Source organism: Drosophila yakuba, chromosome X, assembly GCF_016746365.2.
Source record: "Drosophila yakuba strain Tai18E2 chromosome X, Prin_Dyak_Tai18E2_2.1, whole genome shotgun sequence".
Taxonomy (NCBI): domain Eukaryota; kingdom Metazoa; phylum Arthropoda; class Insecta; order Diptera; family Drosophilidae; genus Drosophila; species Drosophila yakuba.
In genome coordinates, this window is record NC_052526.2 from 14,209,797 (window position 1) to 14,230,590 (window position 20,794).

Below are 20,794 nucleotides of genomic sequence, written 5' to 3' on the forward strand. Positions count from 1 at the left end.
TTTCGTCTTTCGTTTGTTTTTTTTTATTTTTGTCATATTTTGATAATTGTTTTCGTGGCTGTTTCCTTTTTCTCGTTTGATTTCTTGAATGCGCTTTGGTTTTTTTGTTCTTTGCAAACCGCTTGCTGGAAAATCGTTTTCAATGAGTGTGAAATCAAAAACACAATTACAGTTTAGCTTAATTAAAAAAAAATATTCATTACCTTTTAATTTATTTTGTTTTTGCTTGTTAATTTTATGCTCGTGTGCATTTATACAAGAAATGCTACAAAAAAATGTTTACTTTTGTTTTTGTTTTGGTTTTTAGTTTTAAGTTTATTTTGGTTAATTTTTGTAAGTTTTTGCTTTCGCTTAGGTCTTAGAAAATGATTTCGAGGTTGCCAAAAATTGTATGTGCTTAAGTTTAATATCTATGTATAATATATATATATAACTATATATGCTTTTTCTTGTTGTTTTTGTTTTTCTATTTACTTTTGTTTATATGTATATTTTTGATATTTTTGCTGCTTTTTCTTTTTCAATTGTTTCTTTGGGCACATTTTGCTAATTTGCTTAAGAGTCTCCTTCATTTTTTGTTACTCTCCTCGCTTCATTTTGCATTATTAATTTATTCTGGTTTTATTTTTTTATTTGTATTTTTTGTTATTTGTTATGTTCATTGCATTTTTGGGCGGATTTCAAACTGAAAAACGGAGCTGGCTGTCCTTATCTCAAGATCATTGTCGGTTGAAAACTAAGGGAATCGGTTTGGTATTGGTTCAATAGATCTGTTCTATGTGTTAACTACGGCTCTTTATCGTTATCTTTATCTTTATCTTTATCTGGTTTTTCTTGTTCTGGATCTCATCATCATAATCATCATCATCATCGTTCATAATCATTTTGCATAAACACTATTATTTTATATAGAGACTTTTGTATATATGCATATCTGCTGGTTAACACTATATGGTTATTTCAAGTCTGTTTTGTATTTACTCTTTACTTTGGATATACTTTTTGGATCTGCTAAAATAACTTGCTATATCCCATCGACTTCTTACTCCTTATGCTTGTATGCTTTTAACATAATATTGATATGGTCTGGTTTTTTTGTTTTCTCATGTTTTCATATTTTCTTTCTGATCCATAAATTTTTGGGGGGTTTTCCTCTCAACTTCTTATGTACAGCTAATGTGTAGTGGGTGAAAAAGAGGAAAAGGTGGAAAATGTAGGACAATTGGCAAAGTGAGTGGAGTGTGTGCGCATATCACCATGGGCTTAAATTCACTTATATTCACGTTTATTCAGATATCTCTGTCTAAAGGTCTACAAAAAAAAAAACAAATCATTTCTTAGTCGGTATAAAAATGTGTGTGTGTGTGTGTGTTTCGAATTGGAAGGATAATTTCATATATATCGTATTTACAGCTCAACTCTTTTGATTTGAATCAATAAACGTTACCGTTTCAATTGCTTTGTTTAAAATTAATTACGTATGTCTTTTTCTTATTGGGAGCAGTACGGATCTATGCAAAAAATGTCCACTGCCTACATTACATATACATATACATATACACATACAAATATATATGTATGTATGTATGTTTGTTATGTGGATCAGCGCCTTTTCATCGTTAATATCTGTACGTTTTACTTTACTTGGCTAGCACCGCATATTGTTAATAAATATAACTATTAAATGGTGTGTATAAAAATGCTGATCATGCATATATATATATATATATATATATATAACTACGTCCTATATAGGCTTATATCGGCTATCGGCTGGGTGGCGAGGGAAACTCCCAAAAGTATGCTATATAATTGCAGAGTGTTTCTGTGTCTGATCTTTTCATTTTTTTGTTTTTGCTTGGGAGGGAGTTTGGACTTCCGGGGGTCAGGGGTTATAGGTCATGGGGTTGAGGGGATTACAAGAGATTTGCGAGTACTTTTGTTCCTCAGCGGCATTTTCTGCGATTTTGGTGGTTTTTTTGTTGTAGGAAAATAAAAAAGGATATCGATGGGTTTTTTTTCGTTTAAGAAAACATTTTTATTTGATAAAGTTTCGATCATGTTCATGTATTATTGGTATGTTGTCGCTTGTGTATTCGCTTTTTTCCTTCTTTTAATGTATATATATTTATATATATATATAATATTTATATTATAATTACAATAATAATAATAATAATAATAATAATAATAGTAATAATAAAAATACGAAGACAAAAAAATTGTATTTATGAAATAATTAAAACTAAAAGTTGCGAACCATTTCAACGTGTCGTGTCGGTTTTTATTTTTTGTCTCAGCTCAACTTTCTTTATCCATATTTTGTATATATTTTATATATATTTTATTTATTACTTGTTTATCTCATATCCATATAGATGTAATTTATTCATTAGCTAAAGCGTATGAAAATGCAAAGTATTTAACTCGATAACTTAAACGCAAACAGGAGGAAAAGAAACAAATTATAATTTTCAAGAAGATCGTAACAAATTTCGCTGACAGCGGGCAAAAATTGTTTGCATATTTTTTAAAAATATTTTTTTTAGTTCTTTCGTGTTTTGTTTCTTGTATAAATTTCGCAAATTGTATTCTTTTTGTTTTTTTTTTTTAAAGGTTTTTGAAATGTGTTTGGTATATGTTGGTAATTTGTTTCTCTTTATTACTCGTCTCATATATATGTATGTAATAATAATAATAATAACGCGGCAAATTTTGGGCCTATGCAAAAATGGTTTTAATTTTAATTTATTTAGCTTTTTTTTGGTTTGAGAAATCTGTTTTTTGTTTAGCTTAAACATTTAGCCTAGGAAAAAAAAGGTTTAAATATTTCTTAAAATTTGTTTTTTTGCTCTTCTTGGTTTTCTATGTTGTCTCTCTTGTTCATATAGGAAAACAGATTCTTTTTTGTTTGTTTTTTTTTTTATTTTTTTTTTTGTTTGTTTATTTTATAATTTATTTAAGATTACGATTACGTTGTAAACTTAAGAGCTAGGCAAAAAAAAAAATTGGCTGTCTTAGATTACGGTTTTTGTTTTGAATTTTTTTTATATTTTTCTTTTGTGTAATTTCTTTAGTACGATATGCGGTGTGTGTTTTTTTTTTTATTTTTATCATTAAATATTTTAGATTCACAGAAAAAAATTGTTGTTATTTATGCTAGGGTTTAATGCAAATTTAAATTACCGTTAGGCTAAGTTGATAAATTTTTCACTTTTCGCACTTTATATGCAATATGTATAATTATATATAATTATGTATAGAATAATTAGATTATAAATAATTTAGTGCATTTTGCATGTTTATTTTTGCTATAATTATGAATTACTCAATTTGTGTTTGTGTGTTTTATGTGTGTGTGTGTGTGTTTTTGTTGTGTAGGCGTATTATATATGTGTGTGGGATTTTTTATGTAAATTCAGAATTTACAAAGTTTATTGTTATATATTTTTTGTTCTCGATTTGCCTTTCCATTCCTCATCGACATATATTTTTTATTATTTATATTTTTAGTTTTTGGGCAACAAAATAAGGGAAAACTTTTCTGCTCGCTGCAATTCAGCTTTGCTTTTAACTATCTTTTACTTTGGATTTTCATTCCATTCCTTCCACATTTCCCCTATCAATTTCTGCTTTACTTTGTTTTGTTTCCTTTTCCTTTTCGTTTACGCTTTTGTTTTGTTTTATTTTGTTTTTGTTTTTGTTTTGCTTGAGATCAAAAGATAGTTAAACAAGTCGGTTGCTGAGGGTGGTAGAAGGTAGGATTTTTTGTTTAGGAAGAACGACAGCAAGATCATGCCTCGCAAGAAATCTATGTACAACGTCAATCGTTAATCATCATTCATTTAATTATTTATTTACACTTAACCAGCTACACTGCTAATAATCATATAATAGTTTCTCAAAAAAAAAAAAAAATATATATATATATATGTATATGTATGTATAGAATAGAATTACGTGTGTAGTTATCAATCCTACCGCCTTTGCTTACAGTCTTCAAGTAGAAACAAATCGAAAAATCGAAATCGAAATCGAACATCTTTGCAAGATCAAATCTTTCACTATCAATTGGATCTCGACATTTTGGTTAAAGTTCTTCGGCAAGTCGGGGGTACTTAAATGGGGTTTATTTTCTCATTAATACTTTTGCGCTGCTCTCTCTTATCATCCTTATCATCATTATGATCAGCATTATGATCATCACCATCATCATCATCATTATGATCATTATCATCTTCATCGCATAGCGTCTCTAAACTTTTAGCTACAACTATTACAACTCCTCAACCTAAGGCTACCTTAACGTCTACAACTAACGCCTATATTTAGTAGTTAATGTTTAATAAAAAAAAAAAACAAAAAAAATATATAGTTTTCTAGTGCCTAAGTGCTATTTCTATGTATGTATGCATGTATTTATGTATGTATGTATGTCTCCTGGGTCCTCACATCGTTTAAACATTCAAACTTAATCACAAGTAAACGCGTTTCCATCTCCGCTCCTCTCTACACATTGCACTGAATTCATATTTAGTTCGATTAATTCGGTTAATTCTGTTAATTACTTTAGTAATTCCAAGCGGCTGCCGCAGTTGCAGCTGCAGTGGTTACCGCTGGTGTGCTGCTGCTGCTGCTGTTGCTGTTGCTGCTGTTGCTGCTGCTGCTGTTGCTGCTGGTGGTGTTGCTCTCTCCGCTGGCAACGGAGGAGGCAGTGACTGCTGGAGGTGGTGGTGGTGGCGCCAGTGGAGCTGGCATCTCATCGGAGGAGGCAGCGCCAGTGCTGCTCAGTCGGCGAACTCGCACCATGCGCAGCTTCTCCTCGTTGATCACCTTCAGTTTTTGCTGCTCACTGCTCGCCGTCTCCTCGCTGTCCAGTTGAATCGCTTGCTGAACCGTTGGCTCATCATCGTCATCCTCCTCCTGTTTGATGTGCACCTCCGGCTCCATGAAACGCTGATCGATCTCCAGCTGGGCATGCTCATGATCGGAATCGTTGCCACCATCCGTTGGCTTATTGCTATCCGCATCCGTATCGCGTCCATACTCGGATGCCTGCATCACGCACACACCATTGATGATGCGCTCATTGTCCGCTGCTGCAGCGGCGGCGGCAGCAACGGCGGCGACAACAGCACTGGGATTGGTCACCGCACCGGCGGGATTGACCCACTGTGGTGCAGCTGGCTTGCGTCGCGAACTGCGCACCGCATTGGACATGTAGGCGGCGGCGGCGGCCAATGCGGATTTGTGCAGCACCTTCTCGTAGTCGGTGGTCTTGTCCTCGGGCTCCTGGCCCTCCAGCGATTCATTGTCACTCAGATTGTGACCAGCGCCCTCCATTTCCATATCATCCTGATAGTCATCGCTGCGTTCCCGCTTCAATGTGGGCATCGATAGATCCAGGCCGCTCATCTGTTCCTTGAATGCCTGATTCAAAGCCTGCAACTCATCACCGCCAGTGGCGCCAACAGCGGCAGCTGCTGCAGCTGCTCCAGCGGCCGCAGCGGCACCGGGAATCCCCGCCAGACTGCGTCCCAAAATGGCAGCGGCCGCAAAGTAGGGCGGATAGGGTATGGGGGCACCGCTCATGCCCATGCGCTCCTTGTGCAGCTCCAGCAGGCGCTGCTGCAGCAGGATGCGGAATTGGACGGGATCGAAGGGCGTGGCACTGGTACTCTCGCGACTCGGAATCGGATTATCCTGACCGGCCGGTCCATGGGGCACCTGTTGCTTCAAACGCATGCGATGATTGTGGAACCAGTTGGTGATCGTACGCGTTGCCAGACCCAACTCGTTGGCCAGAAACTCAATGGTGCCCACATTTGGATACGGATCCAAGGCGAATGCCAGACGCAGTGCCTCCTTTTGCTCCTCGGAGAAGAGGACACGTTGCTTTTTGCTTGGCGGTGCACCGCCAACACCAGAGCCCACAGATCCGGGACCCGGACTGCTGGTATAGAAATCATTGGTATCATTGCTGGAGGTATCGCTACTATTGTCCTGTTGATTGGGGCCCGTGCTCCTGCGCCGTTTGCTGGCCTCCCGTCGCTCGTTCTTCAGCAACTGCAATCGCTCCACATTGTTGGCATCGCTGAGCCACAATTGCATCCGGATGAATGGTTCCCGGCCCTTGATGGAGAGCATGTGCCATGGCTTCGGTTTGCTCAGCAGCTCGGACACGGAGCCCTGAGAAAGTCCCAAAACGGCTTCGCCAAATATCTTCTGACCGATATTGTTGGCCAACAGCGCCTCCTTGATCTTGGTGGTGATGTCGTGCGTGTCCAGATCCTGGGTCAATGCGGCCATCTCGTAAACGGTGGGCGACATATGCTGATGCAGACTACGCATGGCATTGGTGCCATGCACGGGCATCAGCATCGGTTTCTTATCGCTGTTCGATGGATTCGAACCGCCCTGATTGCCACCCGGACCACCACCACCTGGCTGTGCACCACCCACCGCCGATGGTGGCAGACTGATGGCATGTTGGGGCGGCAATCCCGGCGAGGTTAGCAACATGCTCTGGTGATGCAGCGCAGCAGCGGCGGCGGCCGCTTGATGGTGCTGCTGATGTGGATGCTGCTGCTGGACGAGATGTTGCTGCTGCTGTTGCAGATGCTGTTGCGCCTGCTGCTGCAGATGCTGTTGCGCCTGCTGTTGCGCCTGCTGCTGTGCCTGCTGTTGCGCCTGTGCCACTTGCTGCTGCTGCTGTTGCATGGCCGCCGACATGGCCGCCGCCTGCATTTGCTGCATCAGATGCTGCGCCTGTGCCGGCTCCTGCAGCTTCAGTTCGCTCATCATCTTTTGCATGGGCAGCGAGGCCGCTTGCATTTTGCTGGCCAATCCCTGCGGCATCTGCGGACTGCCACTGTAGCTGCCCGTGCGCATTAGCTTCTCGGGCGCGATCTTATACTGGCTGGCCACCAGCTTGTGCACCGCATTCTCATCCTCGAGGAACATCTTCATGCGTATGAAGGGTTCACGCCCCTTCTGCGTGAGCATGTGCCATGGCTTGGGTCTGGCCAGTAGATCGGATACGGATCCCTGCGACAAACCCAACACTGATTCGCCAAACAAACGCTGCGAAATGGAGTACTGCGATAGTGCCTCCTTCACACGCCGCACAATATCCTCGGTGTTCAGATTGTTGAACATATCGAACTGTTGCTGGGTGATGGGCGGCAGCACCGCCTTGGTGGGTCGCTGTGGTGTACTGTGGTGCGGCGTCACCGGCGGTTGGGTAATCAACGAATTGGTAATCGATGCCATGCGCTGCAGCGGACTTGCTGTCGCCGCAAACTCCTCACCCTGGCTGCTCAGTGCCGGCGGCAGTATGGAGTTGCTCAGCGGACTGGGTGCTGCCGAATTGCTGCTCGCACCGCCGGCTGGTGGTGCGGCTGTTCCAGTTGGTACACTGGCACCACCCGATGGCGGGGCAGGTGGTGCGGGTGTGCCGCTACCCTCGGATTTGCGTCCGTGCAGTGAGCTGGCATAGGCATCATCGCGTTCGCCATCCTTGGAGCAACTGCTGCTGCCGGCGCTGTGTTCCAGCGAATTGCGTTGACCATTCAGCTTGATGTCCTTGGCAGCGGCGGCAGCCAGCGAGAGATCCTGTGCACCATTGAGGACCTGCTGCTGCAGCGCCATCAGGCTGGAGAAGTTGGGGAACTGTGCCTGTGCCTGGGCAGCCTGCTGCTGTTGCTGCTGGTGCTGCTGCAGCTTGGCAATCTCGCGCTCGAAGACGTGACGCATATTCTCATCGGCCATGGCGGGAAAGGCATTGCTGGCGGCGCCCGGCATGCCAGCGGCTCCTCCAAATAGCGAGGGTGAGAAGAGAAAGCTGCGAAGGAGACACCACATGATGATGTTGATTAATGATGGCATCAGTTAAACGTTTTGCTTCAAGTTGTTCCAATCATTTTGAGGATCTTACGAGTAAACTTACCTGGGAAAGGCTGTTTCACGTGGTGTGCGTGCAATTAGCTCCTGATAGAGACGTGCCATCTTGTCCTGGGCCAAATCCTCGTGCCGCAATCGCTGCTGCTGCTCCCGTTCCCTCTCCCGTTGCTCGCGTTCCCTTTCCCGCTGCTGGGCAGCGGCTGCCTGGTCGGGATTGAGATGCTGATGCTGCTTCAGCTGCTGTTCCACCTTGAAGAACGGCGATGTGCAGCTCTGTGGTGGCGATTTGCTATCCTCATTGCTGTGCGAATCCTCGCCGCCGTGACTGCGATGCTGGGCCACGCTGCTCTGTTTCATCAGCGATGAGGCTTCGCTGAGGATGTGGGCAATCCGATCCTCGGACATGGAATCATCGCCGCCAGCGCCGCCGGCACCACGACCCGCATACTGCGGCAGTCCAGAATCTGCAAGATGACAAGAAGATTTCAAATATATTCCAGATTAGTTGCTGGTGGTGGTGGAGATGATGATGATCGTAAAGCCCATTAAATGCTGTAAAAATTTATGCCAAGCCGAATCATTTATATGGGGCTATGCTCGCTCGATTGGCAGGACATGGACATGGTCATCGACATGGACATGGATATCGGCATGGAGTTGGAAATGGAAGTGGATCTGAAACCTGAAACCCAAACCAGACTGAAACCAATTAAGCCATAAAGCGTTCAAAAAGCCAAAGCGAATTTGCGGCCATAAAGCGGCGCTGCAGTTGAAAGGGTTCCGCCAAGTGTCCACCAAATGCCACGCCTCTTGCCCAGCCGCCTTGCCAATGCACTGGCAGAAATTTCGCTCATGGGGCAGCTCAATTATAACCAGCAAGCACAAATACAAACACAAACACACACACAAAACACCAAACCGAACGAACACAAACGCAGCTCATGAATGGTGCGCAAAAAAAAAAAAAAAATGTTTGTGTAAATTCGTGTTATTTTTGTTTTTATTTATATTTTTTTTTGGAATTTTTTTGTACATCCCCAAACCGGAGTTTTTCGCAGCCAACGCTGGACCTCAAATAGTTGTTCGATGCAAAAGCGTTGCGCTAATTTGGCACGCGCCTCGCCTCAAACCCATGGAAATGCTCATCGAAGCGAGCGTCCAGGAGTTGAATAAACGAAACGAAACGAAACGAAACGAAATGAATAAATGAATGAATTCAATTGCAATTGAGAGCGGTTGGAGGAAATGCACAAAGTAAAAAAATGAAAATGCCAGAGTGAGAGAGAGAGAGAGGAGAGGGGGAGATCATGGAAAAAATGTAAAACTGAAAATTGTTTGGCTGAAATTCAATTGAAAAACGAAATGGAGAAGCGTTTTGGTTTTTGACTTTTTGCTTCTCGTGACAGAGAGAATCGAGTGGTAAATTGCAAAATAATCACACAAGTGGTTCCGAGTCACCCACCTACACTCTGTATACTCATACCCATACTCATACTCATACCCATACTCATACTCATACTCATACTCATACCCATACTCATACCCATACTCATACCCATACTCATACACGTACTTGGCGTGGCGTGGCGCCCGAACAGGGACCATTGAATTTCCTGTGTGATGTCCTGCGGCATGTTTTTGTGGCTGCCACAGCCAAAAAACATCAATCAGCCGCACACGTTCAGCGGCATGGAACGCTATGAATCTGAATCTGAATCTGAATCTGTGAATCTGCAGCTAATGGGTATGGGTATGGGTATGGGAATGGCAATGGGTTTTGCGAAATGAAATAACTGAAAATCGCTTTACAATTGCCAAGCATAATCGATGCCCAAAGGAGCAAACACTTGGCCGCAAATAAAACTGCAAGAATCGGACGCAAGCGGAAACGGAAATCAACACATGAATGACAAATGTCCAGGCAACGTTTCCTCTTTCCCCTTTCCTCTTTCCTCTTTGCCCAACATCCTGGCTGACAGCCATTGAAGCGAGAGATTTGAAAAATCTAGGGTGATATGATAGGGTGAACTCCTGAACTCCACAGATACGAGAGTAGATGGATAAAGGCGATCAAATGGCCAACTATAGTACAATAGCTACTCCATTCCATTTTTTTTCCCATTTCCATGGCATAAAAATTGGAAAAACGATTTTGTGAGCATTTCTTTTTGGGTTTTTTCTTTTTTTTTTGGTATATGTATGGGAGACATCCTTGTCGTCGCTTCATTTGGGGATTACAAAGTGTTTTTGTGTTATAAAGTCGAAGATGACATTGATGACACCTGGACCTGGAATGACCCAGCCCACCCATGGATGGCAATTTGGTCAATAGGTATGGCTCGGTTTGGTCAGACACAGACAGCTTAAGCGGTCTTAGTGGATGATTGTGGCCAGCTGGATGAATTTCGCTTTTGGGTATTGGATGTATTGAATTCAGTTGGCTTTAAGCTGAACTATTTGGTACATTCGCGAACTTAGGAGAGTTCTTTTGGCGAAAGCAAAAATCATATGGGGAAACATTTTTATTGCTATTTGTAATTTTGCTACTCATTTTCCATTTATAAGTATTTGTAATTTTGTTACTTAATTTCTATTTCTATTTGTAATTTTTCTACTCAATTTTCATTTCTATTTGTAATTTTGCTACTCAATTTCCATTGCTATGTGTAATTTGTAGCGTTCATTTTAATAATTTGCCCAAAATTTAAGAGTCTCACGTGGCGCATTTCATTTGCTGAGCAGACAAAGCTTTGGATCCCATTCTCCAAAGGCATCCTTGGTACTATAGTACAATGTTCCAAAAGGACTTCCCCCTGAAGTTGCCCGCAGTTTTTTGGCCCAACTTTCGCTGCCATCCTTTATGGCCATCATTCAACTTTTTACTATATATATATATATATATATATAGAGAAAGAGATATAGATAGCGAGTTTTTTTTTTTTTTTGGTAGTTGGAGGCAGCAGATATATATTTGTCGTTACCGTTGGCCACTTTTTTGTCTGCGATTTGCATTATTTTTTCCCGTTGTGTGTTGTATGTTGTTTGTTGTGTAACCCACACCACGCGGTGTGTGGCTGTTTGGATTTTTTGTTTTGTAATTTATTAGAGAGGAACATGTTGACCAAATTGTCATTCAAAGGGATTTCGGACCGGCAATCGGACGAGCGAAATATGCGCACCAGATATGAGCTATCATATTTGTCTAGCACACACCAAATATATATACCTTTCTATATCTATATCGTATATTTTTATATGACAATCTAGCCGCATGCCCTTACTCCTATGCCCTACCTCGCAATTTGCTTGATGAATATTTGCCTTTTATAACAAATCAGAGGACGAAGAAGCCCCGGCAATGGAAATGGAAATGGAAATGGGAGCCCAGACAGTGGAGTGAAGTGGCTGCTTCAGCTGCCGAAGTTCTTGGGGTATTGGAGCCTTGGGGTTGCTCGATTCGTTTGTGTTTTTCTTTTTTTTTTATTTTTTTTCATTCTAATACAATAAATATTTGCCAGCACACAAATATGTAATCATACTTCAACATGTCGCGTCGATCTGAAAGGGTTATATATCTATATACATATATATACACATATGTATATATGTATGTATTTAAAGGGTAAAAATATGAGAGGACGGAATTGAACGGCACATTGAAATTGGCACACGCACGCAATTTGCATTAATTGCAAGAAAAATTTTCTAATTAAAATGCCAGTCATTTGTTTTTCCTTTTCCCTTTTCCCCCAACTCACTGGCTCCTTTGGGCTTCCCCCTTCTTTCAAATATATTCCCCTTATTTTGTCAGTTGCTCCTGTGTATTAGCAGAAGTGTCAATTAAAAATAAAAAGAAAAAAAAGAAACGAAAGACAAGGCCAAGTGTGTTTTTACAAGTGGGTGGGTTTGTTGCCTTCAAATGGAATTGGAAACCAAATTGGAGGCTTCTTCTTCTAGCTGAGCAGAAAGCAAACGTAGCATGGCGAATTGAAGAGTTTCGACAGCATGGGAAAAAAAGCCAAAGGCTCTACGAATGTGAACTCATTTTCTGCACTGCAGCGAGTCATCAGCTGTTAACAAAAAAAAAACGAAAATAATAATAATAATAATAATAAAAATAAAAATAAATAAAGTACGTTTTGCTGGCATTTAAGCCATTCGAATGGCACCTTTGCACTCATTGTTTGTCTTGCAATTAAGCAGAAAATATGCGAGAAAGAGATGGCTCTAAGGCTGGTGCGAAAGAGAGGGCATTGGGGAAAGAGACGGAGACAGAGACAGAGACAGCAGCCAGGAGAATTCGATGTATGGATGGTATGGTATGGTATGGTATGGCTGGAATGGGTAACGTGCAGCAACTTTGTCTTGCATTTTAATTTGTTTTCGTCATGATTTCGCTTTGTTCTTCCACCTTTCAAAACCCCCCACTCCCCACCCTCCTCCCACCCCATGGCCACCATCCTTCGTTGCTGTTGTCAAAGTTCATTACAAAGTAATTAGCTGCCTTATATGCAAAATAAAAAGCACAAAAATCAAGCACGAACACGACATGTGCAACATTAATTTGTTGTGTGTGTGTACCTCTGTGTGTGTGGCTTAAAAAGTTTCCCATTTTGTCTGCTTATTTTTTTTTGTTGATTTTTTGTTTTTGTGGGTTATTTTATTTATCTTTTTATTACAGTATTTTTCGGTTAGTCCTCATCAAATTATTAGCACTCCCTGATCGGAGGCCATTACTCTTCGGCCGTGGCGGCACTTTCATTCCTGATTGCCTCATTTCGTTCATCGCAGAACATATCAAAGAAATTCAAAATAAAATAAATTTTAGCTACGCTTTCTTGGTCTTTCTTGCTCTTTCTTGGCTGCTCTACAACGTTGTTTGTTGCTGGCGATCGTTAGATTTATGAAAATTGTTGAGCGAGCTTTATGCTAATTTATGCATATTGTTTGGCCGGCCCACGCAGTCGAAAAATCTTTCACCTCCCTCCCCTTAAAAAAAAAGAAAAAAAAATTAAAAAACCAACTCATCTGTCTGCTTTTGTTACCGCAATGAGTCGCCACACTTAAGCGATGCCACTCAATGAACAATATTTTAATGGCCACAGTGACAAAGTGTTGCTGCATTGGGGATGTCACAAAAAAAAAAGAAAAAAGCAAAAAGGAAATCCCTATCGTGCATATCATATTATACAAATATACAGCACTGTACCTGTCTTTACTGTCTAATGTCTTTAATGTGTATAAATAAAATCAAATGAAATAGAAATGGGAATGGAAATGAAAATGAAAATGAAAATGGAAGGGAATACAATCGAGTGGGGGAAAAGGAATTGATACGCCCCGTTGGTCACTTAGTCAGAGCAATATCTCCCAGCATATATTTTCTTTAATTTCTTCGTGTGGCATCAACACACACACACACACACACACTCGCACACTCACACTCTTAGCCCGCTTTATGGCTTGTGACAAATAATTTGTGAAGCGGCCGCAAATAAATGTGTGGCAGTCTGCCTAGCTTTTTTCTTTTTTTCTATTTTTCTATTTTCCTTTTTATTTGTTATTTTGTATTTTGTATATTTTCCTTTTTGTTTTTACTCAGCCGCATCTTTTCGGCGTTTGGAATGCTTTTGTTTTGTCGAATGCCGTGTGCGTTGTGTTTTTTTTGTTTCTATTCTTAGGCACTCGCACTCGCACTTTTTTTTCTAGTTTTTTTTTTCTGTTTTTTTTCTGTTTTTTTTTTTGTAGTTTTTTTGTATCTTGTCTTGGCCCGAGTTGGCCTGGCTAAAAGCAAATAAATGACAACGGCGGTGCCTGCTGAAAATTATGTGTTAATATGCTCGTATTATTAGCTGCTATAATGGCTCCGTTTGCCTTCCGCCTCTCAACTCCTCTGAACTCCACTCGCTCTCCGCATTTGTCCGCTTTTGACATTACGTATACGCCGCGTAATTTCTTTTCTTTTTTTTTGTTTTTTTTTTGCTTTGTTTATTGCGCTGTATTTGCCTTGGCTTTGAGCGCCATGCTAAACGAGTTTCAATTGAGCACTTAAATCTCCCCCTGTTCTTTCCTATTTTTCTATTTTCCTACTTTTTCTTCCCTATCAAAAAAGTCCTGTCTAAACTTTTTTTTTTTATTATTTTTTTGCATTTGTGGTTTAAGCAAACTTTGAAAAAAAACGTTGAAAAAAGGAATTGACCTGGCTGCAGCGCAATAAATCAAACAGTTTGCCACTTATCGATGTTATATTTGAAATAAAAGCCGCCTTAGATTCACATATTCGATTTGCCAACCTTTAAATTGCTATAGCCCCATAAACTTTCATCGATAGTTGAACTCGTGCGCCCCAAAACGTTAACCCTTCGCTGGCAGTTTAATATGCAACAATTGTCGTTAAATGTAGAAAAGCAGGGGAAACAGCAAATAGAAGCCAGCAAAAAAACGTAAAAAAATAAAAAGAAGGGAAAAAAGAGAGGAAAACAAACCGAAAACGCAAAAACTTTTGCTTGAAGCTAGTGGTGCTATGCATACCCTGCAGTGGCATGCCACCCACAACCAGCAGGCACCACCCTAGACCACCCTAAACCACCCTAGACCACCCTAAGCCACCCAGCACCACCCTCTTTTTGGCCAGCCACAAAGACGACTTCAAACGCTCGGCACGTCAACGTTTTGCATGCCTCGTTGAAGTCAGTTGCAGTTGCTATTTGTTGCTGTTGCTGTTGTTGTTGTTGCAGTTGGTATTTCTTGTTGTTGTTGTGTTTGTTGTTGTTGCTGCAGTTGTTGTTATTACTATTGTTGTTGTCGTCATCGCTGGTTGTTGTTTACATTTAATTCAACTTCACGTTGTTCGCTGTATGTATGGCTATATATATATACTTTTTTTTTTTACCATTTTTTTCTGTTGTTTTTTGTTTTAAGCCTTTCACAGACCAATTGTCACGGCAGTCGTCGCGTCGAACCAGCTCCTTCCCCTCCCCCCCCCTTTTGGCAACCACTCCCCCCCGAAAACCCCCCGCCCATTTTAGCGGTTTCGTTCATAACGCGCTTTAAACAATTACAATTCAAAATTCATTGACGCGCATCCTGGGTTAACTTTTGCCACAATGACTTCAAAGTATTGTTAGCCAACAGAGTTGACAGGGGCGCCCATTGGCAGGGTTGCTTAGAATGCACTTGGAAAAAAAACGTCAATCAAAGTTGATAGCTAGTTAATGCTCATTAATGAACTAGAGTTAGCAAACGAATGATTGCTGGCCCAACTCTTTGTATTTGTTTGCCTATAACTAGCAATGGTTATTCAAAAAAAAAAAAAAATAAATGAGTAGCATAACCTCCGTTGCACTTTAACCCCTCTCACCCCAACCACCGCACTCTTAACCCTCTGCTGGCCAACTTTAACCCCCCGTCGCCGCTCTAGCCATCAGCGACTCTTCTCTATAAACAGTCACAGTTAGTTTAGCTGCCATGAGTAATCGTCATAAATTAATTGTCAACATTTGCATGCACTTAGACCAACACACACACACACACACACGCACACACACACGCACATTTGATTAACTTTGCAGCAGGTGAGGAGTGGGGCAGGGAGGGGTAGGGAGGGGGTGTTTCGAATGCGTGCTAGCACTTTCCACATACATACATACATATGCACATACTTTTGCATTGACATATTTTCGCCTTTTGCGCTGCCAGCAACTTCCGCGCACTGATGACAAACTGATGACTAATCAATAAGGGAGCGGGAAACCAAGACAACTAGATAACAAGAGCAACTAATAGACCAAAAATTGTGAAAAATAGTGGTAGTAAATGTGTTTACTTTTAGCCAAAATGTTGGCGTGAATGAAAAACGAAAAACTAACAAAAGAATTCAACACAACAAAAAGTAAAGAATGAAAATGAAAAAGAAGAAAACATATTAGATTAAAAAGCTAACAAAAAAAATTCAACAATTCAAAGTAAAAAGAAGAAAACATATTAGATTGAAAAACTAACAAAAAAAAGTACAACAATTCAAAAATTCAAACTAAAAAGAAGAAAAAGAAGAAAACATATTAGATCGAAAAACGAGACAACAAACTGAAACGAATTCCTGTTCATTTTCACGCCTAATGTGCGAATTTGCCGAAATTTATGGCGACAGCCAAATGGCCGCTCCAACTGCACCGCAAATGTCTCTCTTTTTGGTCCCCAACGCCATGCCACGCCCCCCCACCCCCTTGGGTGCCGCCTCTGTTACCCCCAGTCCCCCCCTCTTCTCGCAAAAAATGGCGTCGTCAAGTTTGTTGTCGCTGCTGCTGTTGCTGCTGCTGCTGTTGCTGCTGCTGTTGGCACGTTGATTATACGCAAAAATCAAAAATAATTAAAATTTCACAATTTAATGTTTTGGCCGGCGGCCAAACGAAATGAGAAACGCCAAAAGCCGCAGGAAAAAAGAAGAAATCTGAAATCTGAAATCACAAAACTGAAAACTGAAATCGGAAAGCGGCAAAAAGGAGTGAGGACATCGAGGACATCGTTTGAAGTGCGCGCTAAAAGGATACCAGGCTCAATCCTACATAAGTTTGGCAAACTAGTTCACTGAGATTGCAACTGAGATTTGTTTGTCGCCACCTGTAAACTGTAACCAACTTGCAAAGCCCCATCTATCCCCACATGCATTTAACAGTTAGTATTGCCACTCACCTTTCTTGGGTATCAGCGATTTGAGCAGCATGACGGCATTATCGTCACAGGCCCAGGCGTGCATCTTGCGATAGCTATCGCGTCCCTTCTCCGTCAGCTTGTCCCACGGCTTCGGTTTGCTCAGCAACTCGGACACGGTGCCCTGCGACAGTCCCAATATATATTTGGCAAATAGCCGTTGGCCAATGTTGTGCACTGAGAGCAATTCGCGTACACGTCGCGAAATGTGCAGGGTATCCAGCGCTTGATTGGCATACTTGTCCATGTTGTAGCGCAACATCTCCTGCAGCTTGGCCTCCATGGGATCACCTTTGGGTATTAGTGATTCACCCAAACGACCGGCCATCGAGGCGCCCGGTGGCAGCTGCAACTCGGAGTCGGCGAAACGATAATGGCCACGCCCATCGCCACCGGCGGCCACTTGAGCGGCGGCGGCAAATTGAAACGCAGGCGGCAGGCCGGGCAAAAAGCCCGGTCCCAGGGTAGCAGCCGCATGCTGGGCATGTGCGGCCATGGCGGCAGCGGTGGCCAAGCCATTGCTGGTGGCATCATCCTGCAACAGCGATTTGCCGCCATTCAGTGTGCTGGCCAAACTGGCCGCCAATTGAGCGGTGGTGCTGTTGGCATTGCTGCTGTTGCTCGCACCACTGCCGCTGCTACCACTTGCATTGCCCAGCGCTGTGGGTGTGCTCGAATTCGAGTTGGATTCGTTCGCCGCCTGGTGGTGCAGATGGTGCGCCGCCGATGGATGCAGCAAACCGCCATGACCATGGCCATGCAAGTGATGACCATGATGACCATGCTCGTTGTTTGCCGCATTGCTGTTGTTGCTGCTGCTGCCGCTGTTTGGTTGCTGCTGCTGTTGCAGGTGATGATGATGTTGCTGGTGGAGGTGTTGCTGCTGCTGATGGTGCTGCTGCTGCTGGTGGTGGTGCTGCTGCTGCTGGTGGTGTTGGTGGTGGTGCTGCTGCTGCTGCTGGTGGTGGTGGGCATCTAGGCGAGAAGAGTTTGAAGAGTTGGAAAATGTTGAGTTAACCAGTTGACTAAGCAGCGCTGTGGACGATGGTCCATGTTGCTGTTGTAAATGTTGTTGCTGTTGTTGTTGCTGTTGTTGCTGTGAAAAGTGTAGATGTTGTTGCTGCGAAAGGGGTGGTGCTGCTGTTGGTGGTGCTGCGGGTGGTGGCGGCGGCGGCGGTGGCGGCAGCAACTGTGCCTGCTGCTGTTGCTGCTGCTGCTGCTCGACCTTAAAATTTTGATAAATTGTTGGCGTTTTGCTCCCATTGCTGCTGTGCCCCGTTTCAGCGACAAAGCCACGGCGCCAATAGTCGTTGACCAGTTGCTGCGGCAGGATCACCGGCTGCTCATCGGTGGCATCCTCCTCCAGCTCCTCCACCTCATCGTCATCCACTTCTTCGATCTCCTGCTTGGGCGCCGCCATCTCATGGCTGGCTTTTGCCTGCGACTCGCACTGGCTTGCCACTGTTGCAGGTGCTGCACGTGTTGCCAGTGTTGCAGTTGTTGCAAGTGTTGCAGATGTTGCAAGTTTTGCAGTTGTTGCAAGTGTTGCAGGTGCTGCAAGTGCTGCAGTTGTTGCATGTGCTGCAGTTTTGGCAAGTGCTGCAGTTGTTGCAAGTGCTGCAGTTGTGGCAAGTGTTGCAGGTGTTGCCAGTGCTGCAAGTGTTGCAAGTGTAGCAGTTGCAGTTGCAGTTGGCGACACTGCGTCTTCTTCTTCTGCACGATTTCGGTTGGTTTCTGCGGATAACAACAAACAAATTGGGCTATTTGTTGTTGCTGCTTTCGAAAAGCAATAGCATATGTGTTCTTATTGTATATTTGTATTTTTTTGTTTGTTTTTATTTTGGTCAACAACATCCATGGAACATAACGCCAAAAATGAATCAAAATTTTTTGTTGTTTGCTAGCCAGTTCTTTGTTTTGTTTCACAGCCACAATTTTTGTCATTCATTTATCAAATTTGATTTTCTCGGTTTTTTTTTTTTTCTGTTTTCGCTTGCCAATTGCCAATTGCCAAAGTGCAACAAAATAACAAAGAATCTTCGCCGTGTTGAAGTATTTGTGTATAAATATATACTTGTGTATAATAGTATAATCGTATATGAATTTATGATTGAAATTAGCGATAAAGAGAGATGGTGTGTGTCGTTCTGCTATCGATAAGCATGCAGAACTCAACAGCAACAACATCAACTTCATTAACAACAACAACAACAACAATATCAACAACAACAATATCAAGAACAACAACAATGATAACAATTTGATATGAAGAAAAGAACAACAAGAGCAAGAATCGCTCGATGCAAATATTTTGCCAGAGGTGGAAATGAAAGGCGAGTTTGTAAGTGAGAAGGAAAAAGGAGAAAAGAAAACGCGAGCTGTTTGCCTTTTTGGCCCATAAAATCTGGCGCCGTCTGTGGCTTTATTGAAGTCCCTTCCTCAACTCACTGCCCCCTTCCCCCCACCCTTCCTCATAATATAATTCTTCTTCGTCTTCGGACGGTTTATCCTCCGCCGGCGATAAGCGCTCAAATAAACCATAAAAGAAAAAAAAAAAAGAAATACAAAAATAAAATAAATCAAGAAATACTGCCTGCGAACGTACAGTCGTCGGTTGGAAATCAAAGCGATTGATAAAGCCAAGAAATATCGGACAAGCGGAGCAAGCAGCATGGTGGCAGGAAGTAAGCAGTGAAGGCCACACACACACACAATAACCGGAAGTACAGTACGCACTGCGTTGAAGTGATTGCAAGACGACTTGGTATGCGAATCAAGAATCAAAATCAAGATCAAGAAATGTTGCTGCTGCAGATATGCTAACTCTGGGGAACTATTTAAAAATGTATTTTTTATTTTTTTGGATTTTTCCAAACGATACAGCCTGTATATAAACTGGTGCTTGTATCTAAACTACTGCTTGAATCTAAACTGCTCCTAAAATCTAAACTACTGCTTGAATATAAACTGCTGCTTGAATCTAAACTGCTCCTTGAATCCACACTGCTCCTTAAATAAAAAACTGCTCCTAAAATCTAAACTACTGCTTGAATATAAACTGCTGCTTGAATCTAAACTGCTCCTTGACTCCACACTACTCCTGGAATCCACACTACTCTTTGAATCCAAACTGCTCCTAGAATCCACACTACTCCTAGAACCATTGAATCCACCTCGCGAGTATGGAGCACTTACCTTCGCTGAGGGCATCGCTGGCTCCATTCTTGAGCGCCTCGGCGGCCAAGGCCTTGGTCCGCTCGATGAGCAGTGCCTGGAATTTGTTGGGATCATTGGCGCAGGCGGCGGCAGCGGCGGCCGCGGCTGCAGCGGCGATCGCCGAATTCGGACTGAGCACATTCAGATCCAGCGGACTGCTGCAAGTGTAAGTGTAAAGTGCATTTTCAGTATTAAATTGCATTTTCAGTGTTAAATTGCATTTTCAGTGTTAAACTGCATTGCTTAAATTGCATTGATTTTTCCCCCAGTGTAACTTGCGTTCCCCTTTAGTATATAGTGCATGGCATACGTACTGCTGTTCCTTTTTGATTTTGAGCTCGTTGCTATCGATGGAGTTGGTGTTGGTGTTGGTGTTGTTGGCATTGACCGCCTCCCGATCCTCGGCCTCGTCCTCCTCGTCGTCCTCATCGTGTTGATGCGACTCCTCTGGCTTATCCTCCGCTTCCTCGCTGTCCACCAGCATGGCCTGCTCGTCATCCTCATCCTCGTTCGCCGTTGCTAGTGGCGCCTTTGTGGACTCCGGCAGATCGGCATCCATCGCTCTTTCGGCGCTGGTATTCAGCTTCTTGTTGTTGTCGCTGCTCTGGCTATTGTTGTTGTTGTTGGTGGCGGCGGCAGCTGCCAAAGCGGTTGCCTCGGCCAGCGCCTCATTGATTTGCTGCTTATCCAGACGCGCCTCCAAACGGATGATGTGCTGGCGCTTGACCTCCAGGTGCTCCTCCAGTCGCTGGATCTGCACCAGGTGCGTCTGCTCCTGTGCCCTCAAGCGTTGCAGTTCGTCCAGCAGTGCTTTAATCTGCAATAAATCAAGCAATAGTGATTTAGATTAGTCAATTTTGTTTAAACATTATATAGGTTTATATATGATAACTTAAGCTCTGGCAGTTCTAAAGTTCTTATCTATCTTTATGCTATTGCCATTTCCCATCGATAGCTGTTGTGTCTT

General features: G+C 42.6%; 1 protein-coding gene across 3 annotated transcripts in view; it reads right to left on the bottom strand.

Annotated features, from left to right (window-relative positions):
* Positions 1 to 3,573: 3,573 nt before the first annotated feature.
* The window catches only part of LOC6525415 (homeobox protein cut), a 74,796-nt gene continuing 57,575 nt past the window's right edge, over positions 3,574 to 20,794 (bottom strand). The window contains exons 3-7 of one of the 3 annotated variants that reach the window (XM_039377426.2): positions 20,142 to 20,644; positions 19,807 to 19,985; positions 16,594 to 17,586; positions 7,949 to 8,366; positions 3,574 to 7,843 (exon numbers count right to left, since the gene is read on the bottom strand). In XM_039377426.2, the coding sequence (XP_039233360.1) occupies positions 4,570 to 7,843; positions 7,949 to 8,366; positions 16,594 to 17,586; positions 19,807 to 19,985; positions 20,142 to 20,644 (5,367 nt within the window). In that variant the 3' untranslated portion in view covers positions 3,574 to 4,569. Of the gene's footprint in view, positions 7,844 to 7,948; positions 8,367 to 16,593; positions 18,346 to 19,806; positions 19,986 to 20,141; positions 20,645 to 20,794 lie in introns of all 3 variants that reach the window. The other 2 variants (XM_039377425.2, XM_039377427.2) reach the window with 2 other exon arrangements.